Source organism: Esox lucius, chromosome 12, assembly GCF_011004845.1.
Source record: "Esox lucius isolate fEsoLuc1 chromosome 12, fEsoLuc1.pri, whole genome shotgun sequence".
In the NCBI taxonomy this organism is placed as follows: domain Eukaryota; kingdom Metazoa; phylum Chordata; class Actinopteri; order Esociformes; family Esocidae; genus Esox; species Esox lucius.
Window position 1 is genome coordinate 13,407,101 of NC_047580.1, and position 20,312 is coordinate 13,427,412.

General features: G+C 39.5%; 1 protein-coding gene across 2 annotated transcripts; it reads left to right on the plus strand.

The window, feature by feature from the left end:
• Positions 1 to 1,003: 1,003 nt before the first annotated feature.
• Positions 1,004 to 18,887, plus strand: stk38a (serine/threonine kinase 38a). 2 transcript variants are annotated; one of them, XM_010875763.4, is made up of 13 exons: positions 1,004 to 1,130; positions 3,365 to 3,501; positions 7,082 to 7,133; positions 7,240 to 7,362; positions 7,458 to 7,541; positions 7,782 to 7,905; positions 9,304 to 9,458; positions 9,780 to 9,882; positions 11,600 to 11,661; positions 11,783 to 11,900; positions 12,062 to 12,281; positions 12,883 to 12,977; positions 15,061 to 18,887. In XM_010875763.4, the coding sequence occupies exons 2-13, from the start codon at positions 3,371 to 3,373 to the stop codon at positions 15,198 to 15,200; spliced, it is 1,407 nt and encodes a 468-aa protein (XP_010874065.1). In that variant the 5' UTR covers positions 1,004 to 1,130; positions 3,365 to 3,370; the 3' UTR covers positions 15,201 to 18,887. The 2 variants fall into 2 exon arrangements, with proteins under 2 accessions (XP_010874065.1, XP_010874064.1); XM_010875762.4 differs by having other exon boundaries at positions 1,005 to 1,130; positions 9,780 to 9,891.
• Positions 18,888 to 20,312: the final 1,425 nt, after the last annotated feature.

Here is a 20,312-nt window from a genome sequence, read left to right on the forward strand (position 1 = left end):
GCTGGGAGAGGGAAGGGGGGAAGGTAAAAGTGTTTGGGTGGGTGATTGGGAAGTTGGTGGAGGAGTATGGGTTAAGTGAGAGGGAAGTGGAGCCTACAGTCGCACTGGGTAATGTTCCGCATTGGTTGTTTCCAAAGCCAGGGGTGGATGTCAGTTTGTTAGTGGGAAGGAAGGAGTGGGATGAGGGTGCATGGGTCAATGTGTGGAAAGGTGTGTTGGTGAGGGGTACTACACGTTTCTCCAGATATATACAGATGGGTCAAAGGATCTGGAGAGTGGAAGGGTTGGTGTGGTTGTGTAAGTGCCCGAATTTAGTGTAGAGATGGCTCAGAGAATGACAGACCAGGTGTCTGTCTTTACGGCAAAGATGGTGGGGATGATTTTTGGGTTGAGGTGGGTGGAGGAGGTGAGACCCTTGAGAGTGGTGCTGTGTTCCGACTCAGCGGCGGTGTTAGGCAGCTTACAGACTGAAAGATCAGACAGAGGTGACTTGTTGGTGGAGATGATGGTGTTGTTGATGGGATTGGAGAGGATAGGTGTGGTGGTTCGGTTCTGCTGGGTGCCTGCTCATGTTGGTATGGAGGGTAATGAAGGGGCTGATAGATTGGGTAGGAGTGCATGCAGGAAGGAGGGGGTGGGTGTACAGGTACCGTTAGGACATTAAAACCGTGATAAAGGGGGTAGGTGTTGACTGTTGGCAGAGGAAGTGGGATGGTAACAGGAAGGGGAGAGGGTATTATGGGTTTCAGCGGATAGTGAGGGTCGAGGTGGGAGGGGTGCTTGGGAGTGGGATGGTAGCTAAGGCTGTATGTCGATTTCTCAGGGCTACAGGTCTGAGCAGGAGGATGTAGGAAAGGGCAGGCCGTGAGCGGCCTCACACTCCGGGACGGTAGGTGGCGGTATATGCACCTTCAATGGATGCATTCAGCAGTCATTTAAGAGAACAAGAAGAAAAATACAAACTCAACGAAGTAGAATCAGGGTCTCCAGCACAGTAGGTGGCGGCATGCACGATAAACGTTTGTGTGCGAAAGGAGAAAAGCTAGTGGTGCCAACCTGAATTTTAAAAGTATTGGAGTTACAGCACTCAACCACATACAGCGGAGCGTAGAGAGGTCGTCCCTCCTAAGGTAAGTCAATAAACTACCTGCAGTGAGACGGAAACTAGTTTTCTGAAATTAAACGTTATATTTAATATTGTCTTGTGTTACTACTTGTCACTTGTTTGCAGCTCACATGTTGTTGAATAGTCAAATAAAGTGAAGTAACTATTGTTAACTATGGAAAAAACATAACTTTTCCAGTTTTAGCACAGGCTAAGACACGCTAGCTATGCTAGTTTTGCTAACTTGGCTAAGACAAATTGGCTGCTGCGGGCTACCTTATTGAAGCCATGTCTCAATAGCCAGTGTTTGCTAAATGTAACTAGTTGATGTAACGTGACCTGGTTGTGGTTAGGTATCGTTTGGCACTGCATACTGTATATAATGTATTTTCACTAGCTACGTTTGTTAGCTAATGTGATTTGTTTACGGAACTAACGTTTTCACTATTACCTACACCATGACGGTAACTGTACGTTAAACGGCTAGCTAGTCAGTTGGCTATCTACTTCGTTGTTACCGACTGTACCGTTATGAACAGTTACAATTGTAGCTAATACGGGACTAATGTCGTTAGCTAGATTTTTCACCACTTTACTTGCAACTTATGGCGCAATGGAACTTATCCAGAATAACAACAGAATAAATGTATCCGCTCTAACTGGCTGTTGCGATTTTTGGAAAAACCAGTTAGCTAACTAGCTACGTTACTGATATCTACAACTGCCTAGATTCTAAACGAAACTTAATTGTTCTATAAATGTATGAAAGCCCACTGTAGATGTCATGCAGAAGTATTTTAATTAATGGGGTTCTGACATCAAATTCCTATAAACACGGTTCTATTAGATCACATAAATATACGTGTGTTGATACACATTTAATCAAAATTGTGTATTTATGATAGATTGTATAATTATTATTATTTGGAGTCCTTAGTTGCAACAGCCACTAAGTCATAAAGCTTTCTATCCCAACCAGTCTGTTTTTCCCCTCATGAGCGGCGTGTGGTTTAGTGTTGGATATCTGGTGCCAGCAGGTCTGTGGTTTAGTCCTTGATTAATAGCTCTAGACCCCTGCCCTAGACACTCTAGCACATTAAAATGGAGACTGGAACCGGCTTGTCTGGTCTAAATGATCATGCCATGCTCATTTGGTTAGGTTTTTGTTCAGTTCAGCAGTAACGGAATTCCTCTGCCTGTTTCATATAGAAAGTCAGACTCAGGTGATTCACTGTGTAATGCAGTGTTTTTCTAATGAGCTAACCGTTATGGGTTAAGAGTTTGGCCCGAAGCGTAGAAACATTCAGAGCCACTTTCCGCTCCACCCCCATTGCTAACATATAATTAATATTTCTGGAAAGAATATATCTAATAGATGGTCAGTTTGACACCAAAGCAAAGTAGTCTATAGGTTTAGATAGACCATGCGTAGTCTATGCTCATCAATAGAAACACCTAAATGTCACTGGTCGGGTTAGTTTGCTTAGAGGATTTAAATACATGAAAATATGGTATGTTCTAAACACTGGCCATACTCTGAATAAATGGGTTCGTCTTGTCAACCAGGTCATAGGATAAAAATGCAATGAAACAGACATTGAATCTGATCAAACAAAGTTGACATTGTTTATCTGGTGATTTTACCTTGGCTATTTATCGAAAGTAGTTGAGGTAGAATAAGAAAATGGCAATAAACTTATTGTTATTCAGGTTTGTGTAAATAATGTTATTTTTTTATAGGTGTCTTAATGTGAAAAATGATAAAAGACTGGTCAAGTTGCTGCACGCACTTGGCTTATGTCAATAATATAAGCCAAATTTTGGCACATGAATGTAAACAGAAACTTTTGTAAAATAACTTTTTCTTGTTTACTGTCGCATTGTGTAAGCCTTTTTCCACTTTCCGCTCCCATCCTCCTACTGCTACTTTAAGGTTACAGTTGCCCTTTTGCTCAACCATGCAGAATGTGCAAAGGCTGAGTGAACATTGAGCAACTGTACAGGGACTTGGTACACCAATTTTCTTTAACCCCTCTTTATTAAAAAGAGACAATCCCAGCTGCAATTTGAAAAAGGTGTAGTGAAAGTAAAATTATGGCCCTTTCAACAATAGGCCTCTAGCCTGGTCTGGAGGCCTATAGTTGAAAAAAGTACATTTGAAAGGATGGTGACGAATGCAACTTTCTTTGGACTCCACTAGCCCTATTTCCTGTTATGGCTGAAGGCTCCACCCACCCCCTTCTCTTATGCGTCCCTCAGGTAACCATGGCAATGACGGGCCAAAGCTCCTGCTCCTCAATGAGTAACCATACTAAGGAGCGTGTGACCATGGCCAAAGTGACTTTGGAGAATTTCTACAGCAACCTCATTGCCCAGCATGAGGAGAGAGAGATGAGGTAGGAAAAACTTGATTTAAAAAATGTGTGTTCTACATTTCACATGAAGCGGAAATGCCTTTTTTTGTTAGAACAACAACATACATGAGCTACTAACTCGCACCATGTGTATGTTTTGACAGCTAGTAGGTATATGCTGAAAACATTCTATAATAAAGCTGTAGGGTGGTTTAATGTAAAACACATTCTATCACCTATACACACACCATGCAGCCTTGTTTGCTGCTTGAGCTGCTGGTATGCTTCTCCTGCATGGCAGCGCCAGCTTACTAAGCAGCCAATTTTATAGAATTTTTTTTTTCCATCCGCTAATGTTACTGAGTTGTTGTGGTTTTCTTTTGACAAGGATCAGGACTTGTTGAAAGTGAACCCCAGTCTCTGGTTGGGAGCTGTTCATAGGATTTGCTGTGCAGTGTTACTGCACCATGCACCTGTGTGTCTTCAACAGTAGATCATGACAGCGCAGGTTAGGGCTGCATGATTTGGATAAAAGTTGCAAATATTGCAGTTATGGTTTGCGATTTTTGAATGTGGATGTGAACTGAGTAGATAATCTCACTTAAAAATTGAGATCATAGCCTATGTAATGTGCTATTAAACTGAATAAAATTAGAGTTTAGTGTTTTCTGTTTTAAACTTACCAATTCGAAGGTGCAGCCTGTGTCGAACTATTCGTTTAACTGATCATTTAATGCAGTGGTGTTTCCTGTGTTTGTGCCGTTGCCATAGCTGGTCAGGCAAAATTTCTCAACCCTTGAGGTATATTTTGTCCCATATTAAGTTTGTTTGTAGGCACTGACATTGAAGCCGAAACTGTTAATAACCATGCTTTTGTGTATGTTGGACAATATCTTGGTGCCACTCGCTAACTTGAAGCAGATGTCTTTGCTAGCAGTTGCAGTGTTAACTTAAACTAACATTGAAAAACCATCAAGTATTTTAACAAAATTAGTCCCGGTATTTAAGTAATCTACAAAAATACCTACAGCACCTGCAAGAAAAACAATGCCTGCATATCATTCACCTTTTATGGAGTTGAACATTTTGTTCAAGAACATTTGAGTTGGCGATTTTGATATTGCACATGTCAATATTGCAATTTTGATTATTTGTTCAGCCCTAACGCAGGAATGTTGAATGCAATACTGTGCTAATATGGTCTGCTTATTGGGCCCTTACCAGCAAGCCTCCCTGAACACTGAGTAAGGCCAATTAGCAGTGTGGATCTTACACCACCACACATCCTCACAAATGATTATCCAGCCTGGCTGGTGGTTCTTGTAAGCATCCACTATTTATCTGAATATGTGAACTGCTTGAGCTTGGCTGAGAATTTGTGGGGTACTGAAGCAAACCGTTCAGTATTCTAGAACACTGCTGTGCGTGCACTCGCATGCATTTGAGGAGTTACTGAGATGGAGCCCAACAGCACATGCATTCACCCTGGGCTGAGTGAACGGGCAGCATTCCACTGTTTGGGTTTTTGTTCCTTTGAATATGAACTTCACAACTGTGACTTGGTGATCATTGCGTCATCTGTAAAGCCATTTAACATTGTAGTAGTATCTATTCCATTTATTTTGTTGGGCAGGTGACTTCCCTGGTTGAAATCTTGGTAAATAGGCATGTATACTCACTGGGTTATAAAACAAAACCAAAAGTAATAATGTTAACAATAGACCTCCGCTCCCTGGCATTCTTTAAGGAAATCCGTCTTGAGCCCCACCCATTAAGGTCATTTCAGTTCAGAAATAATGCAGACTAAACAAGAAGTATTACATAATGGGTGAGGTACTTGTGCAATTTTTTAAAATGTGCTTAGCAGGTAGCTTTTGGAACGATGTATTGGATGTAAATGTGTATTGTAGGTTAAGCGTGTATCATTTGCAGTCACGTAAGGCTTGAGAGAAATAGGAGGTGTGGTAGACAAATGCAATGCTAAGACAGTGTGCCTTATGAACTCTGCACCTGTGGTGAGCTTTGTGTTGCCCAGAGCTACTCAAACATCACCCAAATGGTGCCATACATGGTAACACATTCCAGTGGCTACATGACTAAGGCACATTCCCAGAGCAGCCCCCTACAAAATGGACCCCAGAATGTTCATTAATCATCTCCCTGAACACCTTTCTCTGGAACCATAAACTGTTTGAAGAGGCATGGCCTCTTGTTGACCTAGCCAGAAGGTCTGGCCACTCATGCAAGTTTTGCTTTTGAAGTGATGGAAATGTTATCATTATAATACTGACAATGTGGTTTGGTTAGTAAAAAAAGAGGAAGAATCTTCAGAAGTTCAACAGACTAAAACAAATCTACAATAAACAGCATTACTTTCACCATAACACAGCTATGTGTAAATTAGCTGAAATTAAAATTGTAGGTAGATACAGAAATCATAGTAGTATTTTAGGAGTCTGGAAATCAGCTCCTAACCTGTTGAGTATCTCTTCAAATAAAAAAGATAATGGGCATGGGGTCCTGCTACTGGACTCCAGGCCTAAGAGTATTTCACAATGTGTTTTAGCACTAAAACCAGCTCCTAAATCTTTGAAAAGGTAGGTATAGTCAAGAGGACTCCTAAGTCACTAAAACCAAGTCACAAACAATCCTAAAAGGGCTTCTGCCGGGAATCCGCCTCGTAAGGTAGAGATTTTTAGAAACATTGATACTGAGCTTTTAACAAGGTATCGCATTAATCGCAAGGGTATGTTGATGATTGTAGTCAGGGATGCTGTCACTTCACCAACAAACCGAAACAACCCAATAACAGATCATGTTTGTGATTCTACACTACTTGGTTGTAACTACGCTGCTTGGCCACAGGGAACATGCAGCGCATACGAACTACTTACATCTCATTCATCTGTCCATAGAATATTACATCAAACAATAAATGCCCTCCCCAGACCCCATATCTTGCGATAAAATTATTTGATTTTGCCAGTTGTTCGCCAACTACACAGAAACAATGCTGAGTTGGTGCTATAGATGGGACACAATTGCACAAATGATTGCACCATCAAAAGATGAATGTGCATTTATCAGCTGCCAGATGTAAGAAGCTGACAATTAGCTAAACATATATTGACTGGTCAGTATAATTCTTGGTTTAATGTTTAATCAGTGACGCAATATGGCAACATGATTCATTGTTCTACAATACTGCTGTGGTGAATTCACTGAGAGACCTCCCCTATCAGCCCCTACCATCACCATGAGCATAGTAAGTAAGGTTGTTTATGGAACACATCCATAGCAACGGCGTCCACCCCGCCCTTTCTCTTTGCTTAGGACGTCTCCCCATTTGTTAGTAAAAGTTGGTCTTAGCAGCTTAATGAATAAGTTTTAAGAGGAAACTTTGTGCTGTTTAGGAGTCCTCCTAGTGGTAAGAAAATGTTTTGTGAATATGGTCCCTGATATAGAGAACCACAATAAGAGGTCTTACTTCAGTGTGTTTATAACCTCTTTAGTTTTGCGGTGTCTGACAGGTGAAACATTTATGTATTTTAAAGGTCAGATAAAATCAATGAATCATTGCATGATATAAACATAAAAAAAATAAAAATGTGCACTTGTGCAGGCAGCAAAAGTTGGAGAAGGTGATGGACCAAGAGGGCTTGGCTGATGAGGAGGTGAGGTTGAACACACACAGATGCGGCTGTGCGCACACACACACACACACACACACACAAACACAGCTTCTAACCATTCTAACTATTGGCCCATCGATCTGTGAAGAAACGCATCCGCCGCTCCCAGCACGCCAGGAAAGAGACAGAGTTCCTGCGTCTCAAAAGAACCCGCCTAGGGCTGGAGGACTTTGAGTCCCTCAAGGTGATTGGTCGAGGAGCTTTTGGAGAGGTAGGAATAACCCTTTTATACAAACCTATGTAGCCATGCAAACTTCCAATGTTTAATTCAATAACTGTATGTTTTGATCCTCTTTTTGTCCCCAGGTGCGTCTGGTACAGAAGAAAGACACCGGTCATGTGTATGCAATGAAGATCCTACGCAAGGCTGACATGTTGGAGAAGGAACAGGTGAGGTGGACAAAGAGGAAGGGGAGTTAAACCTTAATGTTTTTTCACAGATGTCAAAAGTAGTGTCTTGATGTGTCTGAAATGAAGAAATGGATGCAGAGCGGAAGCTGGTGATGGGAAAGCCTGGAATATTTTCTGGCAAATGAAATAATGTTGTATTTGATATTGTAAATTGTTCCCATTCCTATACAGCCATTACCCAGAGCCTGTTTCCCAATTAAGGTGTGTGTGTGTATTTAGGTGGGCCACATCCGTGCAGAGAGAGACATCTTGGTGGAGGCAGACAGCCTGTGGGTGGTCAAGATGTTCTACAGCTTCCAGGACAAGATGAACCTCTATCTCATAATGGAGTTCCTGCCTGGTGGTATGACGCCTATAAACGACATCCTGAGTTCTATGTAATGGGTCAAAGTAAAAACATTTCCAGTTGGCAGCTTGCAAATTAGAGGCCAAGGGCCTGTATTCATTCCATTTGTATTTTTGTCTAGAAGGGCCTATTCCACTTTCTGAATACTGTCCCTGTCCCATTCAGTAAGGAGTAGAAGAAAAGGACATATATTTTTGAAATAAATGTTTTGTATGGAATAACTACATAATCCCATAAACAACAATGCAACTCCCATGCAACTCGCTGGCTACAAGCTTCTGAATGTACGTTATAGTAAGCCTAAAATAAAACTGCTTACGGTTATTGCAATTATTTCTGTTGGATTTTTGAAATACGCATCTGTGCTTGCTTTTTGGGGTAATATAGACCACAACCCCTTACACACTAAAAGAGAAGGGGTTTCCACGATTCTCTGGTCTATTCACTTGATGAAAAGGTCAGTTTTCGTCACCTATATTGATAGTTATTTTATCAGTGTCATTCATGAATGAAAGAAACAAATTTTGTTGTGCTAAGAAATGAAATAGCTTAGTCAGTGTAAAATTAATCTTCAGTCTCTCTAGCTGTTGTTCAATTCTTATGACTATTCCAAGTAGTAAGTAGATACTGTTACTGTCTAACAAGCTGTTAAAATGGCCAGTTGCAAAAGCCATACATTTCATAGATGCTATTTGTGGGGGAAGTAAACTTGATAAGAAACAGTCAGTTTAACACAATGATCAATAGTGTTCAGTGAAATATTCAAACTTAATATTTAATATTTGTGACAAAATGATCTAATGTTGATGCAATTTTCTGACAAGGTAGTATGTCCCAATACTTTTATGCTGGCTTACTATATACAAAACAATACGTACTTCACCATCCTGGAAGTATGTACTATGCTATTTGAGATTAAGACAATGCTTTCGATTTCCTCGTAGTTCACAGCATAGTGGTTGCCTATTCAACTGTCAACAGCAACGAACCAGCCATGGAGTTATTGGAGTCATGGCTATTTGCTAGCCATCTACAATAAACTATTTCTAATTTAACACGTTGAAAGAAATGCAGCAACCCTGTTAAACCTGTTTGTTTGGATGTTAGCTAATGTAGGGGACTAGTTTCAAGGTCCGTGGAGTTTTGACTAATTGGTTTAACAATGTAGTAGTATACCGAAACCACACCTCTGCAAAAGTATAGCTAAGTGGTGTAGTGGTTGAAGACAGTCTGTCACATGGGAGACCCTGGTTCATCCAGGGAGGGAAACCTCATTCATCCCTTTTAATTGCGGGCTGGCTGAACTACACTTGCCTGTTTCCTTTTCTTCTTTCTTTATCTGCCTAAAATCCCAGTTCCAATCTGGTGATTTTAAAAACCTGCTGCCCCCTACAGGTGACATGATGACCCTGCTGATGAAGAAGGATACTCTGACTGAGGAGGCCACTCAGTTCTACATTGCTGAGACAGTGATAGCCATCGACTCGATCCACCAACTGGGCTTTATCCATAGAGACATTAAACCTGACAACCTGCTACTTGACTCCAGGGTGAGGTTGAGCATGGATTCAAAGTAACACAAACATGGGCTAAAATTGTGGTGGTTTGGATGAGTTTTACAACTTGAAGTTTCAAGAAAACCAACTTAATTTGTTCAATGTGACCCTAACCCTATTTTTATTTTTTTGAAAAAGCTGTGCTATGGTGTATAATGAATATGACTGGGGCCATAGCTGATGCGGGCCCACCGATCGTAATAATGTTAATGTTTAAGTGAGGGGACCCAGGCATATCTCTTTAGGAGGTCCAGGATTCCTAGTAACAGTTCTGGCATATGACCAATACTAAGTGTCTTTGTTGAATTGTTTCAGGGTCATGTTAAGCTGTCAGATTTTGGTCTATGCACGGGTCTGAAGAGAGCCCATCGTACCGAGTTCTACAAGAACCTCAACCACAGTCTCCCAAGTGACTTCAGTAAGCAAAGTCAGGCATCCCCAATCAAACTTCCTTTACATACTAACCCCTTGTGTGGATGTTATAGCCACAATCTGGAATCTATAGACCTTTAAGATCTCTAGCCATTAAGAGTGGTGTGATATTTGGAAGCATTTTGGAGTTACATGTTCTGAGGCATAAACAATGGGGTAATATTTGGGTTATAATAGGGTGAAATGGATCCACAGTGGCTCAAAAGGCTTTTATACATTCTGTATGAATTTGAAATATCACTGAACAGAAGATTTTCCAGATTGTGTCTGTAATGTTTTCAGTTTTGTGGAATACTGAACTACTTAAAGTTCTCTGTTGATATAATAGCGTTTTGTTTTTTTATAATTGTATTTTCTTATATAGTTATAACTGTTTTCCCATGTAAGAGTGAGTTAACTACTGGAACTACATTTTCATGGAAAGAAAACATAGGTGAAATAGGCAGTACATTTTTGGCATCAGATCTATCTAATTGTCACTTGAAACGCTAGAACCGCCTAGCCTTTCTGACGAACATTAACAGCCAGAGCCGAACAAATTTCTCTTAATGAATAGGCTATGCCAACAGCATGTCTTTGCAGGCCTCTCCCGGGGGTTCTGTTGGGGGTTCTCCCAGGGGTTCTTTTACTAAACTAGTGTTTAGTAAAAGAATATTGTTGGTGTTATTCAACCTAATACATTTGTAGGATATTAATCTTCAGTAAAATAAGCAGAGAAAATTCAGATATGATAGGACGTGTGCGATTTAGTTTCTTTCCTAATATAAAAAGAGTAACATGTAATAGATTTGTAGAATTGATAATTGCTGTCTGTAAAATAATTCTATTGGTATTTTGTTTCATGAATAATTATTAATACATTTGTAGATTTACATTTGATGAATTAGCCTACACAATAAGCTGAATGTCCTATTGAAAAATGGTAATGTGTGATAAATAGCCTATATCTTTTATATTATGTTTAAAAAATGGCTATATTAAGTTTTTGAATGGTCATGGAAATCTTAATTTGTAAGTTCATTCGAATTCAACCAAGGCTCTGATCATTCATCGGGGTGTATGGCGCATTCATCCATTGACGTCATGCAGTCAGTGAGGGGTGATTAGGGCCTGTGTACCATTTGGGTACCAACGCTAAGTGGGCTGTTGGCGGATTAAGTGAGAAAATTAAAAGTTTTCCGTTTGTCAGTTTTGAATTCTGACACGGAACAATGTAAAATACGCCTATTTAGGGAATGTCCTGGAAGGAGGAGGGTGTAGCTTTCAAAATGGCAGTTTTATTTTAATTACAAACTCAAACGCAGATTGGCGTAGAGATTTAGAGGTTCTAGCGTTAATAGGCTGAATTGCACACCTTTTCAAAGTAGCTTCCCCAATGCTACATGTTTCACTGCTGATCTTGTTGTGATTTGTTTAATGTTAAATTATTTAAATGTATTAAACATTTATTATTGCATTTACCTATGTGTAAATCTTTAATTGCATGTAATAATCATGAAAACCTCCCTTATTAATTGAGATTTCCCTTATCAAAATCCTGAATAAATAAGGACTAGAATGTAAATAAATAAATGATGATTTTTGTTACTATGATTTGGAAGTTTACATGGGAAATATAACAGCTTAACCTGGAAGAAAAGTTATACTTTATAACCAGAATGTCAGTTGCATCATTTTATAGAACTGTTCATTTTTCATTACAGCATTCAACAACATGAACTCAAAGAGGAAAGCAGAGACATGGAAGAAGAATCGGAGACAGTTGGTGAGAATAAAACTTGATGAGGGCAGCATATCTTTTACACACTTACTGGGGTAGTCTAAGTTACATTGGATAGTAAGATACCTTGGAGTCTAGTGTATTTAAAAACTTTCCCCACCTTCAGGCCTTCTCTACTGTGGGCACGCCTGACTACATCGCCCCTGAAGTGTTCATGCAGAACGGATACAACAAGCTCTGCGATTGGTGGAGTCTTGGAGTCATCATGTATGAGATGCTGATTGGTGAGATCCCATTGTTGACAACCTCTTGGAGCCTCTGAAAAGGCATTGCCTGATTTTGGAAATTGGCATATAAACCTCTTTTATTTTAAAGGATTGTGGCGGTCCAATGCATTAGGCAATTTTGGGTTGTGTGTTAATCCTGAGAATGTATTGTATTACAGGCTATCCCCCATTCTGCTCCGAGACACCCCAAGAGACCTACAGAAAGGTAATGAACTGGCGGGAAACACTGATCTTTCCCCCAGAAGTGCCCATCTCTGAGAAAGCCAAGGACCTCATCCTCAAGTTCTGCTGTGAAGAGGAGCATCGGGTCGGAGCCACCGGGGTGGAAAGCATCAAGAGTAATGCCTTCTTTGAAGGGGTGGACTACGACCACATTAGGTAGACTTTATTTAGTTCATATTTCTGTCAATGATCAACACACAATACCCCATAATGATTTATTAAAAATGGAAATATCTAATGTACATTGAGACCTTTTGACATGATATTCCAAATTTTATTCGAGGCATTCTGTGCCCTTAAGTTATCCTTGATGTCTCTAGAACTTAATTGGAGTCCACCTGTTGCGAATGTAATTGATTGGACAACAATTTAGAAAGGCAAACATGTCTATATAAGGTCTCACATTTCACAATGTATGTTAGAGCACCCCCAATCCATACATATACCTCAAACAGAATTGTGCTGAAGCATAGATCTGGGGAAGGTTCTAAAAGAAAATTGCTAAAACATTGAAAGTTCTCAGACAGTGGACTCCATCGTTTGAAATTAGATGTTTGGAACCACCTAGAGCTGGCCATCTGGCCTAAGAAACCAGGCAAGAAGGGCCTTGGTCAGGGAGGTGCTGCCGGGGTTTGCCTTGTGGCTTGTAGTGAGTTGGGGTGAACGTGACCATTGTTAAAAGCAGCCGCTGTGCTGTGCTCCATTTAAAAACTTTGGTTCCAATCACACTAACACCATGGTCCTGTTGTTTTAATAGAGAGAGGCCCGCTGCTATTCCTATTGAGATCAAAAGCATTGATGACACATCTAACTTTGATGAGTTCCCAGACTCTGATATCCTCCAGCCAGTGGGTAAGTTGCTTTTCGTCTCCAAGACCAAAGCTGTCAGTACTTATCGTTGAACAGTGTTGTTTTCATCAGGTCATGCAGGAAGTGTGTGGTTTTTAGTATTGGTGGAAATGTGTGGTGTGTCCATGGGTGTATTTTGTCTGGTTCCGTATAATGGAAACAGTTGACTTTGCTAAAAAGTTGTTTTTTTTTATGAAAATGCGTTTCTATTGGACAAATGTATATGGTTACACTTTCTATGTGCTTACTTTTGGTATCTAAAGTAGGCCTAAACTACACTAAACTGTTTTAATTTTGCTGGACTGCGTAAGTGGAGCCGGCTAAGAAGAGTGAATGTCTCTGACTGACTGACTTTGTTAAATAGCGTAGTGGTTAGAGAAGCGGACTTGTGAACTATAGGTCCCGTGTTCGTATCTCCTCGCAGGCGAAGCGAAGTACGCATTGTGAGTTATTCTGTTTTGATGGAACCCGAAACCTGAAACTGTGTACGGTTATATTGCAACTGTTTCTGACATGGAATAGTTCCTCTACAGTCTCGCTAGCAATTGCTCAATTCTTATGATTATTCCTAGGAAGTTAGTAGATGTTAGTAAGTCTATTACTGGCTAATAAGCTGTTAAAACAGCCAGTGGTGGAGGTAAACTTAAGAAACGTTAGTCAGTTTAACACAATCCTCAATGGAGTCTAGTGACTGCTGAAACATGTAATGCTGTGGCGTAGTGGTTAAAGACACTGCCTGTCATGTGGAAGATCTAAGTTCGAATCTATTGAATTATTTCTGGTAGATTCCATGATTCTCTAGTCTTTTCACTTGATGAAAAAGTTAAGTTTTCGTCGCCTTTATTGATAGTTATTGTATAAATGTAATTCACTAATGAAAGATAAAAGTATCTTGTTTTGCCATGAAAGGGAAAAAAAAAGTTCTTATGCCATGAAATGAAATAGCTTTGGCAGACTCGCTAGTAATTGCTCAATTCTTATGACTATTCCAATAAGTTAGTTGACACCGGTAAAGCTTATTACTGGCTAATACCCTGCTAAAACGGCCAGTGGCAAATGCAATACATAGCCACTATTTGTGGTGGAGGTAAACTTGGCAAGAAACATTAGTCAGTTTAACTATCAGTGTCATTCACGAATGGCCAATGGGAAGTGGCAAAAGAGGATGTGTTCAGGATAGAGACGAGGCTATACTGACACCCGACTCGTACAGTTCCGTGTTGTAGTGGTTAAAGACACAGCCTTTCACGTGGGCGACCCGGGTTCGATTCTCGAGGTAGCAACATTTTCTTTTGCGGGCCGGCTGAACTAGGTGTGACGGGTTTCTTGTTTTTGGAGAACATTTCTTTTGCCATGGTCTGCGACGAATGCAGTTAGTCTTTCCCAGGCATGGTCCTTTTACTTTCATTTGGTACCTTATTAATACAACTCTTTTAGGGCTGCACGATTAATTAAATGATAATTGAAATTGCGATTGACATTCAATATTTTTCAGCTCCAAAAATCGTACGTCTGTAATAGTTTTTTTTGCGGGTGCTGTAGATATTTTTGTAGAGTACTGAAATACCTGGACTAATTTGGTTTAAATAATTGATTTTTCAATGTTCGAGTTAACACTGCAAATGCTAATGAAGATGCCTGCTTCAAGCTAGCGAGAGGAACCAAGATATTGTCTCAGATACACAACAGCATGGTTATTAAACGTTTTGGCTTCAATGTCGGTGCCTGAAAATATACCTCAAGGGTTGGGAAATTTTTCTTAAACAGCTATGCAAACGCCATTGCATTAAATGAGCAGTTAAACTGATAGTACGACACGGACTGCACCCTCAAATTGGGAATAAGTTTAAAATAGAAACTGAACTTTTCTCTCTTTAAGTGAGATTATCTACGCTGTTTACACCCATGTTTGAAAATCGCAAAACTCATTGCAATATTTGTCAAAGAAATCACAACTCTATAATCCAAATCGTGCAGCCGTAAGCCCTATGAATACCTTAAACTAATGCTACTTTGGAATAAGGCTATCATTGATAGGATTCCTCCCATTTCATTGTGAAATAATCATTTTACTCTTTCTCCTTAGCTACCCCTGTTGTGTCCAACCATTCTGAGGCAGACCTGAAGAACAAGGACTGGGTATTCATCAATTACACCTACAAGCGCTTCGAAGGCCTCACAGCCCGAGGGGCCATCCCATCCTACATGAAGACTGGAAAGAGATGAAGCATTTTTCCTTCCTGTTCACTCATTTACGCTACTGGCGTTCAAAAGGAATACACCATGAACCCTAATGACCACTGCTCTAGCTGCAGGATTAAAATTTGTTATAAACGAAATTAGCATTTGGGCTTTGGAGATGGGGGACTATCCTGTGTTTCTTATTCTGCTGAAAGAACTGGCTATTTTCCTTTGCAGGAGTCTTGTTCAAGGGCTGTTTACTGTGGCCTACTCTAACTTAAGTCTCTGTCAGTTGAAAAAAAGTGTGGGATCCACCAAAGAAAAATCTTGTCATTGTTGATCTCGCTTTGGTTTCGGGACCGCCTCATGGATCTCCACTAGCGTCAGTCCAACTTAAAGACTTCTGTTTCACTTTTCCACAGTACTGAACTGACACCTGTTACCCTAGAGGCCAGAGACCATTCTCACCTGCGGACCATACTAAACCAGCATCCTTCACTTTCTCTATAAACAATCTCCAAAGTCTTACCTGGGTGACCAGTAAGGGACTGGAATCCAATATGCCTCACTTTTCTGTAAAGGGCTAGCTTTTTTTTCTTTTTTATGAAAGAGGGAGTGGCTTAGCATACACAGTAGATATCTTTATATTTGAGTTTGACCATTTAAATTTTTTGAAATTGAGTTATTGGATGTGAACTAATTATCAGGGATAATGTGAATGTTTTTAAAGAGCTCTCTACTAAAGCACCTTGAATGATAGTGCTTCCGACAGGCTGCTTGTTACAACAAGGCAACTCTAAACCAAAGACATTGAGAGCTGAGTGTAGCCTCTTTTTAAAAACAATTGTCTTATTGTCTAGGCTTTCAATGTATGGTAATTGCTTTGTTTTAAGTTCTTCACTACCATCAGTGATAGAGCTGTTTTATACATGGATCTATGCAAGTTTTAGAAATACAAACACCTCTGAAATGTTTCCATTTGAAAATGGAAAAACCTTTCCCAGAAGCCCATGTTTTAGATTTGTTCTTCGTTTGACAGTCAGCCTCTGTTATTAGTAGCACTGTCATGCTGTCCTTAGTTTTCTATTTCTCTGATAATACTCTGTTGGACTTCAGGTTTGATAAATATATGTGTATATATATGTATGTTTGTCCTTAGCTAGAGAGCAAACACATTTGTACCATCCTGTTTGTCAATGGAGCTAGATGTAAAGCCAAGATGTCAAGTCTTCAATTTATTTTGTTCTTTCTGCATCCTGGCTTTCCTTACCATTACTGTTCATAGGGGGTTTGGTACAGTAGGTGAGGTCAGCCCGTGTTGGTTACCTGCAAAATGAACTAAGACTACCTTGCTCAGGGTCTTTGCTTTGTGACCAAAGGTGGGGGTAATTCACCTCCCCTTTTATTTCTTTTCTTGTCTGTAATTCCTTCTTACTACTGCTTAGCTATTTCTTAGCAACTGCTTTTAGAGTAACCTTTAAAAATAGCATTTATTTTGTATTAGGGATGTGTCATCTGGAATGTCTGTAGGTGTAAGGGGCAAACTACCCTTAATTCTGTTACTTATCTTGGCAATCTGTGGCTTCTTTAAAACTCAATCAAATGCTGTCATGTGAATTGAATGTAATCTCAAAGTGGACTAGATGATTAATTTCATGGCATGTTACTTTCAAAATGCTGTCATTTGAATGGAATGGAGGAGTGGTAGGTTTCTATTACGTGGGGAAGATGACTGGCCTTTATCAATATCTATAGTATTTAAATTACTTGCTGACCCTGAATATCCAGACTTTACTGATGTTATTGACAGGGACCAACCTTATTGAGACTGGTCTTTCACCTTTTACTGATGCTTGATGCCCAAATGGTCCTGCTGTAATGTTAAATTTGAAAAGTATCGGGGTGGATGAAGCGTGAATGATGACTTGGAATAATTTTATTTTTTAATTTATGCGTGTGTGTGGTGCGTTGCATGTCTTTAGAGGAATCTGTAATGCTAAGTAAAAATATATTGGCTTACATTGTGTTTAATATTGTTTGATGGAGGTATGCTTTTTTTGTTGTAGGTCTTAACTTTGTTGTGATTCTTAATTTATTTTTGCAATTACCACAATTTTCTCAAATATTGAGTCATAATGCGTGAGTGTATTTGAACCACAGCCATTTTAAAATGAAAAATTCTTCCCCTGAATGTCCAATTGTACAGCAAAAGCGAGAATTTTGTAGAGTCTTTGTTGGCTGAATGGCAAACTGCAGGAGCTGTAAATTTACCTTTGGACATGTCTTTGACTATGCATTAACAACCCCATTCCTACAAAGTGCAAGGCATTTTTTATTATTTTAGTGAGGTGGAACAATCCGGGGAAAAGGTGAGCTAGAGGTTGGATCTGCTGGAGTTAAGGGCTTCATTATTCATACTTAATGATTATTAATTCTTCACTTACTACTCCGATTCACTCAAATGCAGACTTATTTTTCATCCAAGCAGAAGTGTGAGATTGTTTGCATCCATAACCTACACAAAATCCTAGATTAGGAAGAAAGCTAGCAGGACCAACCAGTTTCTATGGGCTGTTTATGGAAAATCACCCAGTCACTGCTCTCATCTTAATACTGCTATTTCTTGTAGGTCTGGATTCCCATGCTAGCCACAGTTTAAACAGAAGAAAGTACTAATCATTTAAAAGTCATCATATTCCATTTGTGGAAATTACAAGCTAGTATAATCTACTTGTACCATAGGGGCTGAGATACTGACAGCAGTTCATGGTCAAGATTTGCAGTGAGCTCACTGTTCATTTAAGCACCATGTATGTGTTGGAAATGGTCTTACACCCACCCGCCCCTTAACCTTTTTGTTTAGATGTGTGTGTGTGTGTGTGTGTGGGAGATCTAGTTCTTTCACAGAACACACTTATTAATCATGTCAGTAGCAGATGCATTTAGTCACTGATGGTAGCCTTCACAAGCATTACAAAAATTAACTGGTGTCTTGTTGTTTTTCAATACTTTCTTTTGTGAATATAGGAATAAAAACCAACAGGGTCCTCCTGAGCAGTGTGTACAACACAAACAATCTACACCAAAATGGGTGAACTGCAGTTTTCATGCAAGTGGACTGTAATCTTTTCAGGTATTACATGAGTCATTAAATTAAAATGGCTTCAACATTTTTGTTTCAATTAGAGACATCCTTTTCTCTGCACTGCAACATTTCCCTAGATCCTTTAGTGCACAAATGAATTTACTGCACTAATAACCTGTCAATATACCAGGCAAAATAAGGCTTAATAAACAATGGGGGGTCACTAAAGTTGTATATTTTTTGTATGTATTTTCCAAAACTATTTTATTTTTCATGGTTTAGATTTGGAAGAATTCCCCATTAATAGCACATCTGGGCCTTTAATTGCACTTCTAGAAAAAGAATGCTTTCTTAATTTGTAGCCAACTATTTTAAACAAATAATTTAAAAGATGTACTGAATATTTTTCTACGATTTTTGAGGAAGTTACATGCAGTTATCAAATTTGATTTCTTTATAAAAGTTTACGGTGGCTTATGAGAAAACACCATGAAGTTGGCTTTCAGACGTGTTTTGAGAGCACCAGTAGCTGACTTGACACCCCTGTTTTAGACCTCTGGTGGTTGAATTGTTGTATTGCAAGTTGGTTCTTGTTCCTTTTTATCATTTTATTTCCAATTAAAAATGGCAATGGTCTAGTGCACTAACAACATTTCCTGTCCTTTCATAGTCACTGTTCACCTGTCTAACTTATAATCTTATAATCCATGAGCTATTACTGGGAACTTTCACTGCTGCTCAATTTAACTATATATGATAGTTAATATACAACCCTGTTTCCAAAAAAAAGTTGGGATGCTGTGTAAAATGGAAATCAAAACAGAATGCAATGATATGCAAAACGTGGTACTATTTTCTATTGAAAATCGGGGTTAAAAGACAACATATCAAATGTTGAAACTGAAAAAAAAAAAATAATCTGGGATGGGGAAATAAGACTGGAAAAGTTGTGTAATGCAAAAGAAAAAACTGGTGAAACATCTCACAACTAATTTGGTTAATTGGCATCAGGTTAGTAACATGACTGGGTATAAAAAAGAGCATCCCAGAGTCTCTCAGAAGACAGGGAGGAGTTCACCACTCTGTGAAAGACTGCTCTGGCAAATAGTGCAACAATTTACGAATAATGTTTCTCAATGTAAAATTGCTAAGTTTTTGGGGATCTCATCATCTATGGTACGTATTATCATTAAAAGATTCAGAGAATCCAGAGAAACCTCTACGCAAGGAACAAGGTTGAAAACCAATATTGGATGGCTGTGATCTTTGGGCCCTTAGGTGGCCCTGCATTAAAAACAGACACGATTGTGTAGTGGAAATCACTGCAATGGCCCAGGAACACTTCTGAAAACCATTGTCTGTGAACACATTTTCTTGCTGCATCCACAAAGCCTAGTTAAAACTCCACCATGCAAAGAAGAAACCATACATAAACAAGATTCAGAACCACTGCTGCTTTATTTGAGCTCAAGCTCATTTATGATGGACTGAGGCGCAGTGCAAAACTCTCCTGTGGTGTGACAAATCAAAATGTAAAATAATTTTTGGGATTGTGGATGCCACATCCTCTAAGCTAAAGAAGAGAGGGACAATCTGGCTTATCATCAGCACACAGTTCAAAAGCCAGCATCCGTGACGGTATGGGGTTCATTAGTGCACATGGCATGGATGACTTGCACATCTGCGAAGGCACCATTAATGCTAAACAATTTATACAGGTTTTGGAGCAACATACACTGCCATCCAAACTAAGTATTTTTCTAGGAAGGTCTTGCTTATTTCAACAAGACAATGCCAAACCACATTCTGCACGTATTACAACAACATGGCTCCGTAGCCATGGCTCCGAGTCCTGGTGCTATACTGGCCTGCCAGCAGTCCAGACCTGTCACCCATTGAAAACATATGGCGCATTATGAAACATAAAATATGAAAAGGAGACCCTAAACTGTTGAGCAGCTGAAATCCTATATAATGCAAGAATGGGAAAACATTTAACTTTCAAAACTACAGCAATTGGTCTCTTCAGTTCCCAAATGCTTACATAGTTTGTTAAAAGAGGTGATGCAACA

What these genes read in the sequence shown, in the direction of transcription:
- stk38a (XM_010875762.4), top strand. Translation starts at nt 3,371, where the DNA reads ATGGCAATGACGGGCCAAAGCTCCTGCTCCTCAATGAGTAACCATACT. An exon ending in CATGAGGAGAGAGAGATGAG is followed by an intron (nt 3,502 to 7,081) that starts GTAGGAAAAACT and finishes GCACTTGTGCAG; the next exon opens with GCAGCAAAAGTTGGAGAAGG. An exon ending in TGATATCCTCCAGCCAGTGG is followed by an intron (nt 12,978 to 15,060) that starts GTAAGTTGCTTT and finishes CTTTCTCCTTAG; the next exon opens with CTACCCCTGTTGTGTCCAAC.